The sequence below is a fragment of the Naegleria lovaniensis genome, assembly GCF_003324165.1.
Source record: "Naegleria lovaniensis strain ATCC 30569 chromosome Unknown tig025, whole genome shotgun sequence".
Classification (NCBI taxonomy): Eukaryota; Heterolobosea; class Eutetramitea; order Acrasida; family Naegleriidae; genus Naegleria; species Naegleria lovaniensis.
In genome coordinates, this window is record NW_025407847.1 from 399884 (window position 1) to 419575 (window position 19692).

Consider the following 19692-nt stretch of genomic DNA (forward strand, 5'->3'; position numbering starts at 1 on the left):
CATTCAAACTGGATAAAGGCTGTGTAAAGCAATCTTAGTGTTTATTCACAATTCGTTTGTTTGCGTTATTATTCCTTTTAAGAAGCAGTGCTAAATGCTTCAAAGCAGAATCCTTAACACTCAAACCTCTGTACAAGGGCCGTATTTTTGCAAGTTCCAAAACAGAATTCGAGAGCACAGCAGCCACAGACTCTTCCAAATATTCAACAACACCTAAATTGGGCCAATCTCGTTGTCGAATGGGTAATTTGCTTGGGAGTGGAAGATTCAAATATTTCCAAGGTGTTTGCATGAATTTAGTTCTTCCCTCACTGGAATAAGTTCTAAACAGCTTTCCCTTATATTCAATTGAGTGAACACTCTTTCCCCACATGATAATTCCCATGCTCAATAAAATAGGACAAAATCCCTTATATTCGAATTTGTATGCAATTTCATCATCGTATTCTTCTTCTCGAATTGCATCTGCTCCTTTCAATACCAAATCATTGACCTCACGTGGAAGATCGGATGGAAATTCTTCTTCATGACTTGAAAACCTTTCTGGATTGGACATGAACATTTCTAGTGCTGTGTGATCATTCATACAATAAATTCGTTGAGAGTAGAGACATCGATGCAAATGTGATCGATCTGCAATCGTGTCACAAAGAATTCCTTCTTCAACAAATTTCACAGGACAATAGGTTTTAAATTTTGATAAATGTTCTGTGAAGAAGGAATTCGTAAGACCAATGTCATGAATAGGTGCAGCAAGTTCCATTTGTGTTTTCATATGGAATAAATATTGCCGTGAGAGAGTACTTGTCACTGCTCGTTGGATATTCGAAACAAGTAACCATTCAGGTAATATTCCTAAACGACATGTGGTAAATGGTCTCTCTATTTCGAAAAGAGTTTCAATTTGTCGTTCTTCTTGAGTAAACATTTCACTATTATAATGTGTCAAAATAAGGTTGAATAATAATAGGTGCAAAAAAAATAAGAGGTTGTAATAATAACAGTTCACAACAACACTTGTTTGTAACTCCAATGAATGAACAATACTTACTTGTCATTATGTAAAAAGAAGACCTTATCAATAAGTTCACCTCTCTTTGATAATTCTTTCACATCTTCGAACGATAGATAAATTCCATCAATGACATAACCTTTCACCTGACAATCAAAATGTTGTACTCTCAACTTTAACAACTCGACAAGATGATCTAATTCTTCTTCGTCTTGCATAGATCTCAAATGTTGGCCCAACATTGTATCGTATTGTTTGAAAGTATTTACAATTTCGTTCACGTCAATATATACACAACCAAGATTTTCTGCAACCTTCTTTGCAACAGATTGACGTTTCTCTTGATCCGTTCCAAGAATTAAAACCTTAGGTCGGAATGCATGGTCATCGAATGTACACTCCATGTAGAATTTTCTATTCTTCATGAATACATCTCGAGATTTCTCAGTTATAAAGAAAAAGACTCTATGATTGACAACAACTGGGAATGAAAGCTCTGGTTTTGGAGGCTCACGCTGTTTTTTCTTATTTTCCTCTTCTTCTACTGCTTCTTCTTGAGCTCCATCATCCTTGTCATCTTTCTCTTCTGCTGGCTGTTCTTCATTTTCTTCATTGTCATCTTGATTTTCTTCATTGTTTGTTGGCTCCTCAACTTGTGGTCTAGTAACAACTTGAGGTGGCTCTTCTTTTGGTGGAGGCTTGACAATATATTCATCTTCTGAATGAGTGAATGTGAGAAAATGTTGTTGAATCTTGGGAAATCCGTCACTTTGAATCACTCGCTCAACCTTATCAAAGTAATAATATCCCAGCTTCTTTTTACCCTCATGAATTAAGTTCATTGCAATTTCATGAGTGCATGGAGCCACAAAATCAAACAAAGGATTTCTATCTATAAATAATTTGATAAAATCTTCAAGAGTCTTTTGGAATAATCTCTCTGGCTTTGTAGAGTCCACATCTCGGACAACAAATCGTTTTCCTTGATATCGTGAAATAATTTCTTCAATCTTTTCGACAGAATCTGTGTAGGATTTTTGGGCCTCTTCCATAATTTCCTCCTTGGTTTTCACAACCTCTTCTTGAGTATTTTCTTCTTTTCCTTCTTCTTCGTCTTCTGTCTCTTGCTTTTTCTTTTTTAATCTTCTTTCGATTTTATCCTTTTCAGCTTCTTTTCTCTTTTTTACTTTTCGTTCCAATACCATTTTCTTGTACTCAGAATAGTCTTGTTCAAATCTACTTTTAACAAGATGTTCTTCAGAGACTTTAAAGTTCAATATCACCGTAGGGACAATTCCCATTTCATCAAGAATATTTAGAATCTGTTCTGTATGCTCTCCCAATGGAATGGAAGTGAGAATGTAACCATGAGCGTACTTTTCTTCTTGGAGGATAAGTTTGAAAATATTACACATTCGTCTCAACTTTTTTTCGAGTTTTGCAGCTTCATCCTCTTCCACTTCTTCTTCGTTATTTTCTTCATCTTCTTGATTAGCTTCTTCGTCCTCATCTTTTTCTGGTTTCGTGGGCTTTTCAACTGGTCTCTCTAATTCTTGAATATACTTATTCACGGACTCATATTTTGACCCTTCACTTTCAATAAAGGATTCCTCAAGCTTGATCACTGGTAACTTGGTCAGGTTAGAGAGCCGTTCTCCAAAGGCAATTTGGTCACCAGCACTAAGGATCCAAATATTGAGTGATGAAAGGTCCATATGTCGTGTATAATAGTCAGGTCGTACAATGAAACGATCAACACATTCCTGATTGTCAAAGAAGTAATGCTTGTTCTTGTAGGAGACACACAATGAGGAATCTCCTTTGACTAACATCTTTTTCTCTTTCAGTGTTACAGGACAAAAAAGTCCAGAATAACCAAGCACTCGTTGTCTGAGCTCAGGAACGGGTTTGGGTTCGTCATCAATTTCCTCATCCTTATTGCCTTCCTCGATAGTGGCAGTCTCTTCTGATTGCGTAGTCGCTTCTTCTCGTTCAAAAATAGAGTCTTCCTTGGGAATTTCAACTCCTGAAACAACTACCGCTTCAGAGTAGAAGGGATCAATTTGTTTCCTAATGTTAAAAGCTCCTTCCCATGTGCTTGTTAACGAAATGTCAATGATCTTAATCTTTTTAGATGCAAGCTGTTCTTCTTTTTCTTTCACATACTTGACAAAGTCAATAACCTGTTCCTTCTGTGGAGGTGGTTGTTCTGATTTTTCAGGCTGCTCTCCGTCCTCCTGTTCCCCGTTCTGCTCGTCGGCTGTCTCTTCTTGCGCTTCTTTTTTTATCACAACAACACAGGTAGCAATGGATTCACATGGGCTCTCAATAAGGTGTTTCAAATGCTCTAAATGGTTTGAGTCTGATCCTGCATGTACAAAAATGCTTTTAGCAATATCTTCTGAATGTTCAAGAGGAGCAGAGTTTTCGGCTTCAGCAGCCGGTTCTACATTCTCTTCATTCTCATCTGTAGAAGATTCTTGCTTTTTGGGCTTTTCTTGCTTTGGAGTTTGTGGTATAGTTTTGACATAATTGCAGTAGGTTTCCAAGCTCGTGCACTCCACATTGTAATGTTTCACCACTATTCTCAAATCAATTTAGAAGGTCAAAGATAACACACAAGAAATAACAAACCTTCTTCATAAACTTCTTTTCCTTCTTCTCCATTCCAAATAAATATCACTCTCTGATTCTTTTGAGGCCTTCTCCTCAGGTAATAAGATGGATTAGTTATAAACTCTTTCTGATACTCTTTAGTTGACAATAAATAAACTCGACCTCTGAAAAGAACAGGAAAGAGACCCTCCACTATTGCTCTGTCCACTTGAAACCTCACAGGGCAATACTTTTTCCAGCTGCTCCATTTGTATCCCTTCTCCAAGGCTGCCGAAATTTGTGCTTGAGGGTCTTCCTCTTCTTCTGGATTTTCAGTTGGCAATGACGAACTTTTTGCCAGAACATTTGGAGACGCACGAACAATTTTCTGCAAAATATTGAAAAACACATCGTTTAAACTTTGGGACGATGTGTTTGAAGAAATAAACTTTGAATGAGCTTTAGCATTTTGAATAATGTTTTCCAATGAATCCGTGTCAACTCGAACATCATTCGAAATTTTTCGTTTCAAATAAAAGCTTTTCAATGTTAGATATTGTTAATACCAGCGAACTACAAGCAATGAATACTTACTATTCAAGCCGTTCCATAAATTTCGTTTGTCTTTCGATGGCTTTCTGTTTTTCTCGTTCTAGTTTGGTTTCTTCGTCTTCTTCAGCAGGTTGCTCCTCCTCCTCTTCCTCTTCTTTTGGAAGGTCCTCTGCTGCCTGCTCATTATGTTCGTCCTGCTCTTGATTTTCCTTTGATTCCTCATCCTCATTATTTTCGTCCTGCTCTTGATGCAGTTTGTTTAATTTTTGTGTTTCGAGTAATCTCTTTTTCTCCTCTTTCAGTTCTTGCTTCCTTCTCTCATCTTCAAGCTCTTTTCGTTCTTTTTCATCCTCTTCTTCAATCTGCTTTTCGAGCTCAGCGATTCTTTTAGAAATTCTTGATACCATTTCTTGGTTTCGTGTGGCCTTTTCCTTTGGTTCAATCTCTAAATTAAGGACATATTTAGGTGGATATTCCTCGAGAGACTTTGTTATTTCAGTCCTGATATCGTGACCGAGAATGCTTCCCCACTCAAGTGTGTAGCCACGTTCAATTACAGAATCTGACGTCAGCCACTTTTTCAAAATATCAATCATCACTGAGTTTGGAATGTTTCGTTCCTCCCTTAAGCACTTTTCGATCTACAAAGAAGTGATGCACTTTTTTATCTCCATTTATCTATACTTACAGTCAATCCCATCTCGCTTTTTGACATAAATTCTTCTTTGGCCATTTCTTGTATATCTAATCTGACACAGTTAAAATGTTGTGACATTTTCTTTGCAATACTACTCTTTCCACTGACTACTCATAACATTATTATTTTGAAATGTATGTTTAAAGTTGTACGTACATGATTCTCCCAATATAAGAAAACTCTTTGGTTTTTTGTTTACATCTAATATCATTTCATCTTCACTGTCATAGCATAGTTCTGAAACCGAGGGGAAAATGGTCTCATCTCCTTCACGGAATGACAATCTGAGCAATCGTTCAAAATATTTGTCAATGAATTTAATCTGTTGTTGTTGTGAGGATTTAGGTTTTCCTTTGATATTTAAAAGCGTTTCGAGATCCAGAGGCGAATTAAACGATATTAATGAATGAATTTCGTTGGTGTGTTTCAATTCCCAAGAATCCGATGATGAATGTAACAATGATTCGAGCGCCTCTGCCAGTTTTTCATGGTCTTCGTGATGACCTACTTGTTCCTCCACCTGTTGATCAATATTTAAAGTGTTCAATATATACACAAGATCTACATCAGAAATCTCTTCCGAATGAATTTTACCATCGTTTAAAAGCTTTTGAATATATTTTTCTCGGCGTTTTGGCTGGGGGCAGGTCACACCATTTTTTACAATAGAGAGCAACAGTCTGCCTAAAAGGTTAGACCAAACAGCCTTATTCCAAACAAGAGTGCAAAAGAAGGCAAATCTCTCACAAAATCCAAAAAAGTTGTCATACAAAATTTTGGAAGATTGTTTAGTTATTCTCGACATGATGACTGGAAAAATTAATTGAAACTGCTGACGATTTTTGTTGTTGAACGATTGAATAATTCTTGCTGTCAGCTCATTCATTTCTTCCAAGGAAATATACTCTACGTCGACACTCTCCTTCTTGACAACTTTCCAAAGCTGACCTCATTGTAACATTTTCATTGATAAAGTATTCAAAATGGTTAATACTGTGTCAATGACTAAAACATACCGCTCCGATAATTAGATCAAGCTTCCTCTCCACCTTTTGAAACTCCCATTCAAACAACGGAGCTGAGGAAGGGTGAGTAGCACTATCGTTGGACTCTGCCATTTTTTTACGATTTTGGCGGACAAAATTTTCATAGCTGCAAATCCATACAATACAGTAATACCATTGATTTCTTGATTTCCACCACCAAAAAAATCACAAGCTCAATACGAGTGACAACAGATCTGTACATAAGGTGTAGAAATGTATTAAATTATGACATGGTACAATATAAACACAAAATTAATCCTTCTTGAGTTCTAAGATTTCAGTCTTGATTCCTTCCTTTGTAATAATCATAATTTCAACCGAGTCACCAGTATAAATATCTCGTTCTCCTGCACTGGTAAAAGCATCCTTAACAATGCTCAGACTTTGTTCAAGAGAAAGTTTCTTGTCTGGAACTAAAAGATGATTCTTAAAAGCGACTTGATTGTCAAGAAGTGGTTGAATTAAAGTTTGACCAGAACCTTGACTTCCAACTTCTACTGCTTGATAAGATCCAATAGCATCATATCCATATACAACACCCTTTCCTTCATTATCAATTCCGGCAACCAAGTTAAATGTATAATATGGGAAGAATCGACGATTGTATAACATGTTAGAAAGCATTTGACCTACAGCCACAGCGCTCATGGGCTTTCCGTGCTGATGTTCGTATTCTACAAGTCTCATCTTTAATACTTTGTGGAGAGTGGCTGCATCAGATTGCATACCAGCAGAAGCAATCACACATCGATCTGTTAATTTGCATAATTTTGTAGATTTACGGGTTTGAATGGAATAACCCAAACTCATTCTGGTGTCAGCTGCTACAATTACATAGTCTTCACCCGGAATTGCCAATGTAGTACTGGATATTGTTCAAGCAAAAAATTGTTTTTTCGATCAAAGGATGATTTCCGTAATATTGCATCATGAGGTCGGTTGTTGGATGGTTGATGATGATGATATTATTGAATGATAATTTTAAAACCCGTAGAGTTATTATAATAATCGAAAAAAGAATTCCAATCAAGAAGTGATGTAAGCCAACATCGAATACTGTCAATAACAAACAACATACCCTCCGTTGTCCTCATAAGGAGAGAATTTGGGTCTTTCAAAGGTGTTGGCGTGGAACATTTTTTAAAGTTTTTGATTTTACATTTCCAATCTAATAATAGATGAATTTTGCGAGTTGGAAAAAATTGACACCTTAATCGAAAGACCTAGTGAAAAACATCTGCCGCTTGGAAACAAATACAGTGTCCGGTTGTTCGGCATCATAGCAACCATGTCCTATGACGAAATTGTGAGGATAATCCTTTATGATTTTTCAAATTCTGATGATCATGAGAGTATCGGAAAATGTGAGCTTCCTCCCATTCGGAGATTGGAATTATTGTTGAAAATGAAATTCTCAATGCAACAACTCGGAAAGAAGAAATGGTTATTGAATAGAGAATTGAAGTATGAGGATTTCTTTCCTGTTGAATTTATGAATGATAAAGAATTTGTAGGGAAGCATATTGAAAAGTATGGCCACGGACTGATCTATGCATCACCGTATTTACAACAAGACAGGAATTTTGTGTTGCAAGTAGTTCCATTCGCTGGGGCAGAATTAGCTGTTACAAGTGATTATATTCGTAATGATCGAGAAGTAGTATTGAAAGCGACAAAGAATGACTTTCACGCTTTTGATTTTGCTGGAGTAAAACTTCAAAACGACAGGCAGTTTGTTTTGGAAGCAGTTCAACAGAATGGTATTGTTCTTTGGAATGCTGGACCATTTAAGAAAGACAGAGATGTTATTTTGACTGCTGTGAAACAAAATGGTGAAGTGTTGGAATGTGCTTTCATAGATCGAGTTGAAGTGGATGAAGAAATAATTTCAGAGGCAATCAAACAAAATAAGAATGCACTTCGATGGATATCCAAAGATAAGCTCAAAAATGTTTATTTCATGCAGAAAGCTCTACAGTTAATATACCCAGAGCTCGATAGTTTTGATTATTCAAACAAAGAAACCATGAGGAAGGTTATTGGAGAATTTGGATTTTTACTTGAATTTGCAAACGATGATCTCAGAAATGATAAGAGTATTGTGGCGACTGCAGTTCGAAATGATGGTTATTCTTTGCAATTTGCATCAGATCATTTGAGGAATGACAAAGAAATTGCCTTACTCGCTGTTACACAAGATGGCTTTGCATTGCAATTTGTCTCCACAGCACTGAAGAAGGACAAAGATGTAGCATTAGCAGCTGTAAAACAAAACGGATTTTCCCTTCTGCATGTTCATGACGAGTTGAAAAACGACATGGACATTGTTTTGACAGCAATCCAACAAAACGGTGGTTCTTTCCAGTACTGTAATGAGAGGATGAAAAGGGATCAAGAAATTGTATTTCAAGCCATCCAATCCAGTCCCAGTGCTTTTGTTTTCGCATCAAAAGAATTGTTTCATGACAAACAATTCTTATTGAAGATCATCAAGCTTGGATGTAGAAACATTCTTAGACATGCACCATCAGAGATTTCCAATGATAGAGAATTTGTGTTAAAAGCAGTCAAAGAAAATAGTCTTGGAGTATTCGGATACACGCGTTCTGATTGTCCCGATAGGGAAATCATGTTAGAAGCAGTGAAGAATAATGGCTATGCATTGAAATATGCCAGTCCAACACTACGACAAGATGCAGAACTTGTGAGGGAAGCACTCAAATGCAATGGTTACGTGTTAAAGTACAGTGACGAGTTGTACCAAACACGAATGGAACATTGCTATCATAATGTGTATTTGGGATTTCAGTAATTTGGATTTTGGCCATGTAGCTCCTTGTGGAACACAGAACTTGCACTCGTGTTAAGGCAAGACGAAAAAGTATGAATGCCATAACTAAAAAATTAGTGCAAATTCCACAAGGCACACTCGAGTGTGTCTCTGACCGTTGAAGCCAAATGAACAATTACAGCAATTTCTTTCAAAAACCATCACTAAAACACAGTCCTGATGACGCAAGGTTTATTAATAACCTTGTTTGTTTTGGAGGTTTTGTTTTTATTAACGGTTTTAAGTTGCTCAGCACTAAAATAACAGAGCAAAAGCCACAATTTATTACAAATTCAACAAGTCAATATAATCATCAACAGTCAGTTCCTGACGAACCATTCATTCATTCTTTGAATCAAAAGTGTTGTTTTGGAGGTGGATAAGGAATTGTCAAGGCGTTCACTTTTCCATGATCAGTTCCGACGAAAAGAATGAATCAAGTTATTCAAATTGATAGAGTTTCAATTCAATGAGCCCTTCAATACTGATAGAGTTTCAACTCTTGATGAGGTTATCAAAAAAAAACTCAACAACAACCTTAATCTCAAACAATGAAGAGAAGTAGAGAGGATGAACCTACTCATCCTCCTACTAATCCATCTCTTGCACACGGCATCATTCCATTCTGGGATGAGTACTCACAACAAGTATCGGATGAACTTTGGGCATGTTCAAGAGATTCCTTTCATGAGTTTAATCAGTACAACAACAAGGGATGCACTGACGGATGGTTCAACTTTTCTCAATTCACTGTGATTGAATCCAAGCCAGTGTTTGATGTTCCACTCAATGTTCACCACTCCATAACAGAGAATGTGGCTTTTGATAACTCTAAAAAGCCACCTCAGCTCAAGAAAGCAAAAAAGAATCAAAAGGTGGCCCAAAAATTTCAAGCAGACAAATCCTTGAAAATCCGACTCTACCCCAATGAACAAGAAAGGACAACATTGAATCAGTGGATGGGAACTGCTCGTTGGATCTACAACAAGTGCTTAGAATTTACACACAACTTCAAAGATGTCAAGAAAAACAAGAAGAATTTCAGAACGTTTGTGGTGAACAACGATAATTATCAGACAGAAAATCAGTGGGTTGTGAATACTCCTTATGACGTAAGAGATGCTGCCGCTATTGAATTGTTGACTGCGTTCAACACTAATTTTGAAAAGAAGAAGGCTGGAATGATTGACAAGTTCATGATCCGTTTCAGGCGAAAGAAAGACAGAAAAGATCATTTTGTTCTCCACTGCAAGCACTGGAAGAAAAAGAGTGGACTGTATTCTTTTATAAGGAACATCAAGAGTGCCGAACCTTTGCCTGAGGAGCTTCAGTACGATTCCATCATTATTAAGAACAAGTTGAACCATTATTATTTATGTATCCCACAAGTACTGGATATTAGGGGTGAGAACCAAGCCCCTCAACATTCAGGACAAGTTGTAGCATTGGATCCAGGAGTAAGAACATTTCAGACCACCTTTGATTTGAATGGTTATTCAACCAAATGGGGCTCAGGAGGTGCCGAAAGAATTGGTAGATTGTGTTGCGCGTATGATAAGTTGCAATCGAAGTGGTCTCAACCAGAAGTCAGACATTGCAAAAGATACAAGTACAAGAGAGCAGGAAGAAGAATTCAACAAAAGATTAGAAATATTGTGGATGATCTTCACAAGAACTGTGTTTGTGGCTGTGTCGAAACTACCAAGTGATCTTACTTCCTTCGTTTGAGACTCAGAAAATGGTAAAGAAACTCCATAGGAGAATTAATAGCAAGACAGCAAGAAAAATGTTGACTTGGTCACATTACAGATTCAAGCAAAGATTGCTTCACAAAGCTAGAGAGCATCCGTGGACACACATTTATATTGTCAACGAAGCGTACACATCCAAAACTTGCTCATGTTGTGGACATGTTTATACGGTTGGATCATCTGAAGTGTTTCGTTGTCCATCATGTGGCTCAATTTTTGACAGAGATATCAATGGAGCAAGAAATATTCTTCTTCGATTCCTTACTACTCATAGAATTAGTTTTTGAGCACCTTGTGTGTTGGGTCTTCCCACCTTGTGTGCGTTGGGTCCTTTCCCCTGGCTTTCACTCTTTGAGTGTTTGCTTGCAAGATCAGCACTTTGTTCGATTTGTTTGTTTTGTTCAAAATGTTGATTTAAATAAAGGCGTTAGTTATGAACCAATTCCAAGTCCTACCACACAAGTGCTTCTGCCAGTGATTCAATGACTCACATTCACCAAAAAAATGCAACAAGATCAATCTTCATCCATTCCATCCAACGGAACGAATAACACCACCAGTACTGGTACAGATATTGGACAGGGAGCTGTGCTCATCAAGACCAATCCATATGAATGTGGACTTTTAAAGACTCAAGTCCGAGGCTATGATTTCAATAATGATTTGAAAGATGTATCCAAGCCAATTAATTATGATGGACTCTTTGAATCGTTTTATACCACTGGATTTCAGGCTCATAATTTCGGACAAGCAGTGAATATCGTGAATGATATGTTGCATTGGAGATTGAGTGATGAACCCATGACGCAGGATGAACAGGAGCCCTATGATGATCCGACAGTGAGAGCTCAAACAAAATGTAGAATTTTCCTCGGATACACATCCAATATGGTTTCAAGTGGTGTTAGAGAAGTGATTAGATTCCTTGTACAACACAAATTAGTGGATTGCATTGTTACTACATGTGGTGCTATTGAGGAAGATATCATGAAATGTATGAAACCAACTTATTTGGGAGCCTTTGATTTAGATGGTAAACATTTGAGATTGAATGGTATCAACAGAATTGGTAACTTGTTAATTCCAAATCTAAATTATTGTGAATTTGAAGACTGGATTACTCCAATTTTGGATGAAATGCTGAAAGAACAAAAGGCTGGTACATTGTGGTCTCCATCTTTAATGATTGACAGATTTGGAAAAGAGATTAACAATGAAGAATCCATTCTCTATTGGGCTCACAAGAATGAAATCCCAATTTTCTGTCCAGCTCTCACTGATGGCTCCATTGGTGACATGCTCTATTTCCATTCATATACTGACAAGGATGGTAATGGACTCGTTTGTGACATTGTCAGCGATATTAGACGATTGAATGGTCTTGCAGTGAGATCCAAGAAGACTGGTATGATCATTCTTGGAGGAGGTGTTATCAAGCATCATATTTGCAATGCTAATTTGATGAGAAACGGAGCTGATTTTACTGTTTACATCAATACCGGTCAAGAATTCGACGGAAGTGATGCTGGAGCAAGATGTGACGAGGCTGTGAGTTGGGGAAAAATTCGACTTGGATCCAAATACACTAAAATCTATGGAGAGTCTTCTATCATTGTCCCACTTCTTGTAGCTCAGACCTTCGTCAAGTATCAACGAGAGCAGCAAGAAAAGGCGAAACAATAAACCACCTTCTTCTTTATTGGAAAGCATAGGTTGGGTGAACAGCTTGCCCAAACATGACTGCCATGTCGGGACATATTGTGAACATTTACAACGTCTCAAACAAGCCAGGCAATAAATTTTCCAACAAGTTCAATTACATCTTTTCAGCAGTCATGATGCCCTTGTACGAACAAATTGTGCCAATCAATGGATTGGAAATATTCACTTCCACATACCATGATCTCGAATTCACACAGACAGATTTTCCTGAAGGATCCAAGGCTAACATTGCTGGCACAGGTACATTGAAGAACCACATTTTCCGAAAAGAATGTTCAAATCCAATAATATGTTGTTCTTGCTGCTGTATTTCGTCTGATTTGTTGCTTGTTGCATTTTGATCAATTTCTTCTGTTAATTTTCCATAAATTGGATTTAATTTAAATCCAAATGCAAATGGTCCAAAAGACTCTACCACATAGGACTCGTCACTCTCATTCCTACTCTTCCAAATCTCCCATTTTGAATTCATCTCTCGCCCATCGAACTTTCTCTTCCAAACACCTTGTTCCTCATCGACTGTCACTGTGACTTCAGCTCCTTTTAAATTCTCTTTAGGTAATCCTCCAATTTTAGCCAATAATCGATTGAACCAATTATTGCCATGAGTCACTACCAAATGGCCCCGAGCAATTAAAGGTCTGTAATAATTGTGGTGCTCCACATGTTGACCTGTATGAAATTTCATGAAATATTCTGGAAGAGCTTGCACATGATTTTTACCCAAACCGAATTCAAAGACTTTTAATAATTTTGTTTCCATATGTGATCTTCTCGATCCAAAATTTAAATCATCATTTGATTCTGATTGGGAATGCAACTTGTTGCAATGAAAAGATCGGCATCCGCTTTCATATTGTTTTTGAATATTATGGAAATGACTGAAAGAACATGTACCAAATCTCAGATCCGTAGCATTCGGAGAGGTCATTATTTTGAAAAAACTCAAAAATATTCTTGCGTTAGAAGAACTCGGTGTGATGAATCGTTTCATTTTTTTAATTACAAATTTCTATTTTCATCAGAGATTGAGGAAATTTGCACGAGGTATGGAAAGAATAAGTTGTGTTTGTTGCAGTTAACGAAGGTCGATAAAACGGAGAGAATTGTTCGAGCACATAGCACCTCCTTATGACCGTAGTGGAAAAAAGGATATTTATCATCAGGGTGTGTATTAAGGTATGAAAAAATGTCCAAAAGAGACTTCAGCCAACTAAATTCCAACCATTGCTACTTTCATCCGAGTATGAGCATGCTTGATGAAGAAGATGACGATGAAAGATTTAGTTGTAATGAACATCGTAAGGAACCACAAGAAGCCTCTCATGGTATGGTTGCTAAGAAACAAAAATCTACTTCTACTCTCCAATCAGTCATTGAACCATCAACACTACCACACCCAAGGGCAATAGGACATGTAAGAATACTTCTCGTTGATTTATCTTCTTGCAATTCTCATGAACCAAATGATGCGAACTCTGCTACTACAGAAACTGCGACTCGATGGGAATGGTTATTGAAAAAGAAATTCTCATTGCAACAACTTGGGAAAAAGAAATGGTTACTGAATCGGGAGTTGCGATATCTAACTTTCTTTCCCGTAGAGTTTATGAATGATCGAGAATTTGTCTTAAATCACATTTCAAAGTATGGCTATGGAGTAAATTATGCTTCTAAACTATTGCAACAAGACAAGGAGGTAGTTTTGAAGGCTGCTCCTTATAGGTATGATGTGTTGTTTTACGCCGCCGAAGAACTACGAAGTAATAAGGAATTTGTGTTGGAAGTGGTTCAAGTGAACGGAAAGACTCTCTTTTTTGCATCGAGTAGTCTTAAGAGTGACAAAGATGTTGCTTTAGCAGCAGTGAGACAAAACGGTTTGGCCTTGAAAAGTGTGAACAAAAATACTCTTCACAAGCACCATGAAATTGTTGAAGAAGCTGTCAAACAAAACAATTCGGCGCTTCGTTTTGTTCCAACAGATCTCCTAAAAGATCATGATTTCATGTTGAAAATGCTTAAATTGACAATTCCAGAATTGAGTACTTTTGCGTTGTTTGATAACTCAAACAAAGAATTGATGATGAAACTGGTTAGAAAATGTGGAGTTTTGCTTCAGATTGCATCAGACGAATTGAAAGAAGATCGTGGCTTTGTTTTGGATGCCGTCAAAAACGATTGGGAAGCATTAGCATTTGCCTCTGAGACATTGAGAAAAGACAAACACTTTATTCTTTCGCTGGTATCTGAAGATGGAAGGATGCTCCAATATGCTGCAAGTGAATTAAAACAAGACAAAGAGGTCGTTTTAGCAGCTGTGCGAAATAATGTGGCGGCGATCTACATGGCTCGAGGCGCCGTGTTACAAGACAAAGAAGTGGTGTTCGAAGCGATAAAGGGCAACATGACAAATATTTGCTTGGCGTCTCCAGAGCATTTAAGTGACAAACAGTTTGTGTTGGACCTAGCAAAGCTTGGTTGTCACAGCTTACTAAAATATATTCCCAAACACTTGGCCAATGAGAACGAATTTATGGAAACCATTGTCAAAGAACTCAAGAATAGTGGTTGCGCAATACAGACTGCAATTGACGAACCACGACGAGAGGATTTACAAGCCCAATACGATGGTTATTCATCGGATTATAGTCATCAATTATATCAAAAACGAATGGAACAGTGTTATTTTGGTGCTAAAATCCACTAATAAAGTTAACTATCGATTCATCTCCATATTCTCTTGCAGGATTCCATGTAAAGACTATTCGTTTTCTCAAGTAACACCTTCTTTTCATTCAAGGTATCTTTGACTTTTTGATCAACAAAACATACAGATCTCAAAACGTTCATGGACTAATTTGGGATGGAAAAAAATTCTCTCAACCTTATTGATCGTTGCTGAAAGTTGTATGCTTGTCAAATGGACACGCGGTTCCTAGAAATGATTCAGCACAACGCGTACGGAGGAGTCAACAACGACAGCTGCACCCTCATCTCCAATTTTATTGCACTCCAACACTCTTCAAGGTTGATACTTTTCAAAGGTGTTGAAGCGTAATAAAATTGGCGATGAAGGCGCATTTAATTATGTCGAAGGAAATTACGACACTGTTCTAACTCAAACAAACATTGAATTTAATGTAAAAGAAGAAACATCAAATGTCCTTTATAAATATAAGATGATAATATAAAAATTGTGGGATGTAGTATGATGATGGGGAGAGATAGAATGGAAGAGAGTAGAGCATCACTTCATGAATCATGTTTGCTGCTTCACGGAAAATTTCCTAATGTGATCACGTATGATTGGGTAGCTTAATAAAAGTAATAGCTGGTGGTGTGACCTTGTTGTCATCCTAAATTGTAACAATAACAGCTGCACAAAATAATAGCATGATCACAGTCATTGTGAAGATATGAAAAGCAAATCAAAATTCAAAAAGTAGAAAAAGAATAGGATTTGATGTATCCATGATGGAATCAAATGTCATGATGACCATTCGAAAGGTATGATGGATACGGAAAAAGTAAGGTAGAGCCCGTCATGTTCTGTTATTTAGTGGGCTTCAAAATCAATGACTGCTCTAATAAAGCTATAAAGATAGAATCCGAAGAGGATTACATAATAGACAATATGAGCAATTGATTCCTTCTTTCTCTTTCCAATTTCTCGATATAAATCTGTTGGATCCAATTCATAGCTCTTGTCCAAATAACATTTCAAGTGATAGATGAGAATGGGTGCGTTGAGAATAAGTGCCACATAGGTCGAGTTGAAGAAAATGGAAAGAACAACAAAGAGAACGAGGTGAGAAATGTACTCAATCTTAATCATGATATTGACATTCTTGCAGAGAGCCATACTACTAATTTGATTTTGCTCATATTCCAAGAAGGTGATTAACTGTTCATTGTAAATGATGTCATGATGATGATGTGTCATTGTTTCAGCAATTGTCATTTATGATGTGTTGGAACAAGTGATGGAAAATGTAATTGATTCCATCATTGTTTGAATCATCATAGTATTCATTGGTTTCGTTCAACGAATACAATTAAAGACACATCCGTGAATATTAATAAATTAAAATCATCATCATTTGTTTCCGTTCGGTCCAATAATAGTCAGAAAATTCCATCATCACGATCATTCAATTCTCAACACATTATTATTCAAAGACCACTTACATAAATACCATTCAAGAATGGATGAACAATACTGAATAACCAGACCAACAACCACAAGATGAAAATCATTTTTTTTGTAATTCATTCTTGCGATGAGGTGTCATCTGCATCACACGTGTCCTCAGAGTTGGAATGTTTATTGTTATTGGCAAACAAAAACAGTGATGGAGCGAGCTTTTATGGATCCAATTTGAGTTCATTGTCATAGAGAGTAATCTGTGGGAGTTGAGCACGGAGTGATTTCGGAAGTTGAAAAACAAAACAACAAGATGAACCAAGAACGTCAGGATCGGTTCATGATCCGTTCCTTTCATCATTCAACCATCTTCATCACCATCATCAACATACTGATCCTAACTTGTTGCTTCTCACAGGTTCATGCTCTCACTCCTCACTCCATCAAGACTCTTCTCATTCCGAAACAACAACAACAAGAACCACTCCACGAATTTGCCAATAAAGTCGTCTATGTGAGTGGTGGCTCGAGTGGTATTGGTTTTGCTACCAGTTTATTATTCGCTCAACAGGGAGCCCGAGTTGTATTCACTGCACGTGATTTCCATCCTGATTGGTATACTGGAGCTGAGGCTGAGATGAGAATTAATAGTGATGCCCAAGTGATTCAAAGCGGAGGAAAGGCTCTCTTCGTGAAATGTAATGTCGCCAATTATACGGAAGTGAGAGAGGTGATATTTGGAAAGATTGATAAGGTGTTTGGAAGGTTGGATATTGCTGTGAATAATGGTGAGTTGTGTGTGCTATTCATGAAGTTGTTTTAAACGAGGAAATGATTTTCAATCAATGAATTCATTGTATTACAATAATACTACCACTGGTGATGATCTCATATTCTCATCATCCACATGAATTTCCACAGCTGGAATTGGAGGGCCATCGGGAAATCTTGTCGACCTTGATCCCAAGTACTTCCACAATGTTCATGATCCTCTCCTGAATAACGCCTATGGAGTGCTTTATCAAATGAAAGCTCAACTCGAGTATTGGAAATCCAAAAAGGATAATTCAACCACGAAATCCATCGTGAACCTTACCAGCTACAATGGATTAAGAGCATGCCCTGGATGTTCCATGTACTCGGCATCCAAGCATGCCATCATTGGTTTGACTCAATCCGTTGCTTTGGAACATATTAAGGCCACTCAAGACATGCCACGAGTTCGAGTCAATGCTCTTGCTCCTGGCCTGATTGACACTCCTCTCACAAGAAATCAAGCAAAAACACTCTATGAGGGAGTGGAAACTTGGATTGGTCCATTAATTACAGAGAACAATCCCTTGTGGTTAAAGATGAAGCCCGAGTTAGAGAAGGAATTAGCTGGTGGAAGATTGGGAAGGCCAGAAGAGATGGCACACGTGATTTTGTACTTGTCGAGTGAGGTGAGAGCAAGTTATGTGAGTGGAACAGTGGTGAGTGCAGATAATGGGGATACTACCAAGTAGAGGATTATCAACAAACAACTTGATCTTAATAAAAGTTATGTTGAAAATTATTTTATATTAAGGGTAACCCATGTTATGGCTTTTCCTGACTGGATTGAACTTGTGACACAAAACGCAACTTTTGATCGCATCCTATGGTTTCTCATTGAAACCTCATAATCACATCAGAAAAGCCTTTGCATGTCAATAACTTGATGTTGAAAAGAATTTCTGTATCTTCTGTGGTCTCCAACACTTGGACACATGACCTTCCATACACAATGAAGGATTTGAAATGATGAGGTATCTGTATTTTCCACTTTTGGAATGCTTCATTTCTGCAACATATCCCGAGCTGCTCTTGTTTGGAAATATTCTCTTGACATGATAATCAAGAAATGAGGATTTACCTAAGAGTGCATATAATAGCTGTTGAATATTTCTATGATTCAAATTAGAGCCACATGTGTTACTCCAATGATAGTCTCCAGAATTTTTGGCTTGCACAATCAAACTGTATGCATCTGATTGAATATTTTGAATGGAAGAAACCAAAGAAGGAAGTGCCATCTTTCCATCAAAAAATTTGGGAACGATTGAGTCTCCTTGAGTGAATTTACCATATATATAAATTTCTTGATTGGAATATGTGCAATAAAATTGTTCTCCTAATAACACATTTTGCACTCGTGTAGTATCGGATAATCTAGATATCGTCAACAAAGAATTTGTTTTCAATGGCTGAAAAGTACATGAAATGTTTTGATTTTTCTTTTCCACATTACCTAAATAATACTCTCCAAATTTTGTTTTGATCAACATTCGATTTGACGAGCTACATTGGATGCTCTCAATTTGTCCATATTTCTGTGAAAAAACAATTTCTTCGATGTAATATTGTTGTTTTACATGTTTACGATTTTTTTGAGGAAGGTTATTGAACTGTATCAATATAACAAATCTTCCGAAGTGAAAAGAGGGATGAATTCATCTCCCATGATTTGAAAATCCATCACTTGTCCTTCAATAAGTGCATCTTGTGTCAATTCAATCACACGTACATGTGTTGGAATTAGCTCAGCAGAGTGTTCTTTTAAATTACTAATCTTTCCAGGTTTGAATGATTGTGAGCAGTGTGATAAATCCACAATCATTAGAGTATCTTCATCATCACTCCATTCTTCACCTGAAATCAGTATTGCAATCACATCTCCAACAACTTTCAATTTTTTAATAGCTCGACCTGTTCGTTTCCCATTCAAATCAGGAATAAAGCATTCACAATGATGAAACATGAAATTCAAATATCCGTATCGGGCTTGTGTGATCGAGGGCAAATTATTCGTTGATGCTTGTACAAGTGTTGTAACTGATGTCGGAAATAAGGACACATCTTGTCCATACAACAGAGCCATCATTCGGTAATGAGAAGGAAAACCATAAAAAACAAATCGTTGTCGTTGAGGCATTTTTTGTTGTAATTTGTTAATCAATAAGTAACAACATTTATTTGTAAGCTGTTGTGGCAAGGAGAAACACATTTTGATTCTTGAATAATCCAAAGAGTTTTTGAGCTTGGGATAAATGTTGTTTTTTCCTTCCTCTAATATTATTTACCAACCTATCAGAAAAAACTGTGCGAAGGTGAACGTTGTTGTAAAATGCAGCATTCAAACACGGAAAATCATGAAAATTTCATCATGGATAATCCAAAAGGATCGCTAATGCTAAACAATAAGAAATGCCAATCACTTTTCATGCAAAATGATGAACGAGTGAGGATGATCATGGTTGATTTTTCAAAATTTTCATCCTTTCCTCATGAGGATGACAATAATAATTCGGATAGGATACAGCAA

The 19692-nt window shown here is 37.1% G+C and overlaps 10 protein-coding genes across 10 annotated transcripts; 5 read left to right on the forward strand and 5 right to left on the reverse strand.

The window, feature by feature from the left end:
* Positions 1 to 34: 34 nt before the first annotated feature.
* Positions 35 to 5974, reverse strand: C9374_005821 (uncharacterized protein; the record flags this gene model as incomplete). The annotated part of the gene is made up of 7 exons (XM_044695614.1): positions 35 to 932; positions 1052 to 3593; positions 3647 to 4146; positions 4202 to 4800; positions 4848 to 4963; positions 5013 to 5799; positions 5873 to 5974. 7 exons carry the CDS (start codon positions 5972 to 5974, stop codon positions 35 to 37), a joined length of 5544 nt encoding a protein of 1847 aa, XP_044547708.1.
* A 180-nt stretch (positions 5975 to 6154) lies between these two features.
* Positions 6155 to 7039, reverse strand: C9374_005822 (uncharacterized protein; the record flags this gene model as incomplete). The annotated part of the gene is made up of 2 exons (XM_044695615.1): positions 6155 to 6767; positions 6981 to 7039. 2 exons carry the CDS (start codon positions 7037 to 7039, stop codon positions 6155 to 6157), a joined length of 672 nt encoding a protein of 223 aa, XP_044547709.1.
* A 151-nt stretch (positions 7040 to 7190) lies between these two features.
* Positions 7191 to 8714, forward strand: C9374_005823 (uncharacterized protein; the record flags this gene model as incomplete). Its single annotated transcript, XM_044695616.1, has 1 exon — positions 7191 to 8714. The coding sequence occupies one exon, from the start codon at positions 7191 to 7193 to the stop codon at positions 8712 to 8714; it is 1524 nt and encodes a 507-aa protein (XP_044547710.1).
* Positions 8715 to 9283: 569 nt separating this feature from the next.
* On the forward strand, positions 9284 to 10441 carry C9374_005824 (uncharacterized protein; the record flags this gene model as incomplete). The annotated part of the gene is made up of 1 exon (XM_044695617.1): positions 9284 to 10441. The coding sequence occupies one exon, from the start codon at positions 9284 to 9286 to the stop codon at positions 10439 to 10441; it is 1158 nt and encodes a 385-aa protein (XP_044547711.1).
* Positions 10442 to 10987: 546 nt separating this feature from the next.
* Positions 10988 to 12166, forward strand: C9374_005825 (uncharacterized protein; the record flags this gene model as incomplete). The annotated part of the gene is made up of 1 exon (XM_044695618.1): positions 10988 to 12166. The coding sequence occupies one exon, from the start codon at positions 10988 to 10990 to the stop codon at positions 12164 to 12166; it is 1179 nt and encodes a 392-aa protein (XP_044547712.1).
* Positions 12167 to 12299: 133 nt separating this feature from the next.
* Positions 12300 to 13199, reverse strand: C9374_005826 (uncharacterized protein; the record flags this gene model as incomplete). The annotated part of the gene is made up of 1 exon (XM_044695619.1): positions 12300 to 13199. One exon carries the CDS (start codon positions 13197 to 13199, stop codon positions 12300 to 12302), a length of 900 nt encoding a protein of 299 aa, XP_044547713.1.
* A 195-nt stretch (positions 13200 to 13394) lies between these two features.
* C9374_005827 (uncharacterized protein) lies at positions 13395 to 14912 on the forward strand (the record flags this gene model as incomplete). Its single annotated transcript, XM_044695620.1, has 1 exon — positions 13395 to 14912. One exon carries the CDS (start codon positions 13395 to 13397, stop codon positions 14910 to 14912), a length of 1518 nt encoding a protein of 505 aa, XP_044547714.1.
* Positions 14913 to 15761: 849 nt separating this feature from the next.
* Positions 15762 to 16462, reverse strand: C9374_005828 (uncharacterized protein; the record flags this gene model as incomplete). The annotated part of the gene is made up of 2 exons (XM_044695621.1): positions 15762 to 16109; positions 16394 to 16462. The coding sequence occupies 2 exons, from the start codon at positions 16460 to 16462 to the stop codon at positions 15762 to 15764; spliced, it is 417 nt and encodes a 138-aa protein (XP_044547715.1).
* A 200-nt stretch (positions 16463 to 16662) lies between these two features.
* On the forward strand, positions 16663 to 17854 carry C9374_005829 (uncharacterized protein; the record flags this gene model as incomplete). Its single annotated transcript, XM_044695622.1, has 2 exons — positions 16663 to 17137; positions 17271 to 17854. 2 exons carry the CDS (start codon positions 16663 to 16665, stop codon positions 17852 to 17854), a joined length of 1059 nt encoding a protein of 352 aa, XP_044547716.1.
* Positions 17855 to 18037: 183 nt separating this feature from the next.
* On the reverse strand, positions 18038 to 19302 carry C9374_005830 (uncharacterized protein; the record flags this gene model as incomplete). The annotated part of the gene is made up of 2 exons (XM_044695624.1): positions 18038 to 18775; positions 18895 to 19302. The coding sequence occupies 2 exons, from the start codon at positions 19300 to 19302 to the stop codon at positions 18038 to 18040; spliced, it is 1146 nt and encodes a 381-aa protein (XP_044547717.1).
* Positions 19303 to 19692: the final 390 nt, after the last annotated feature.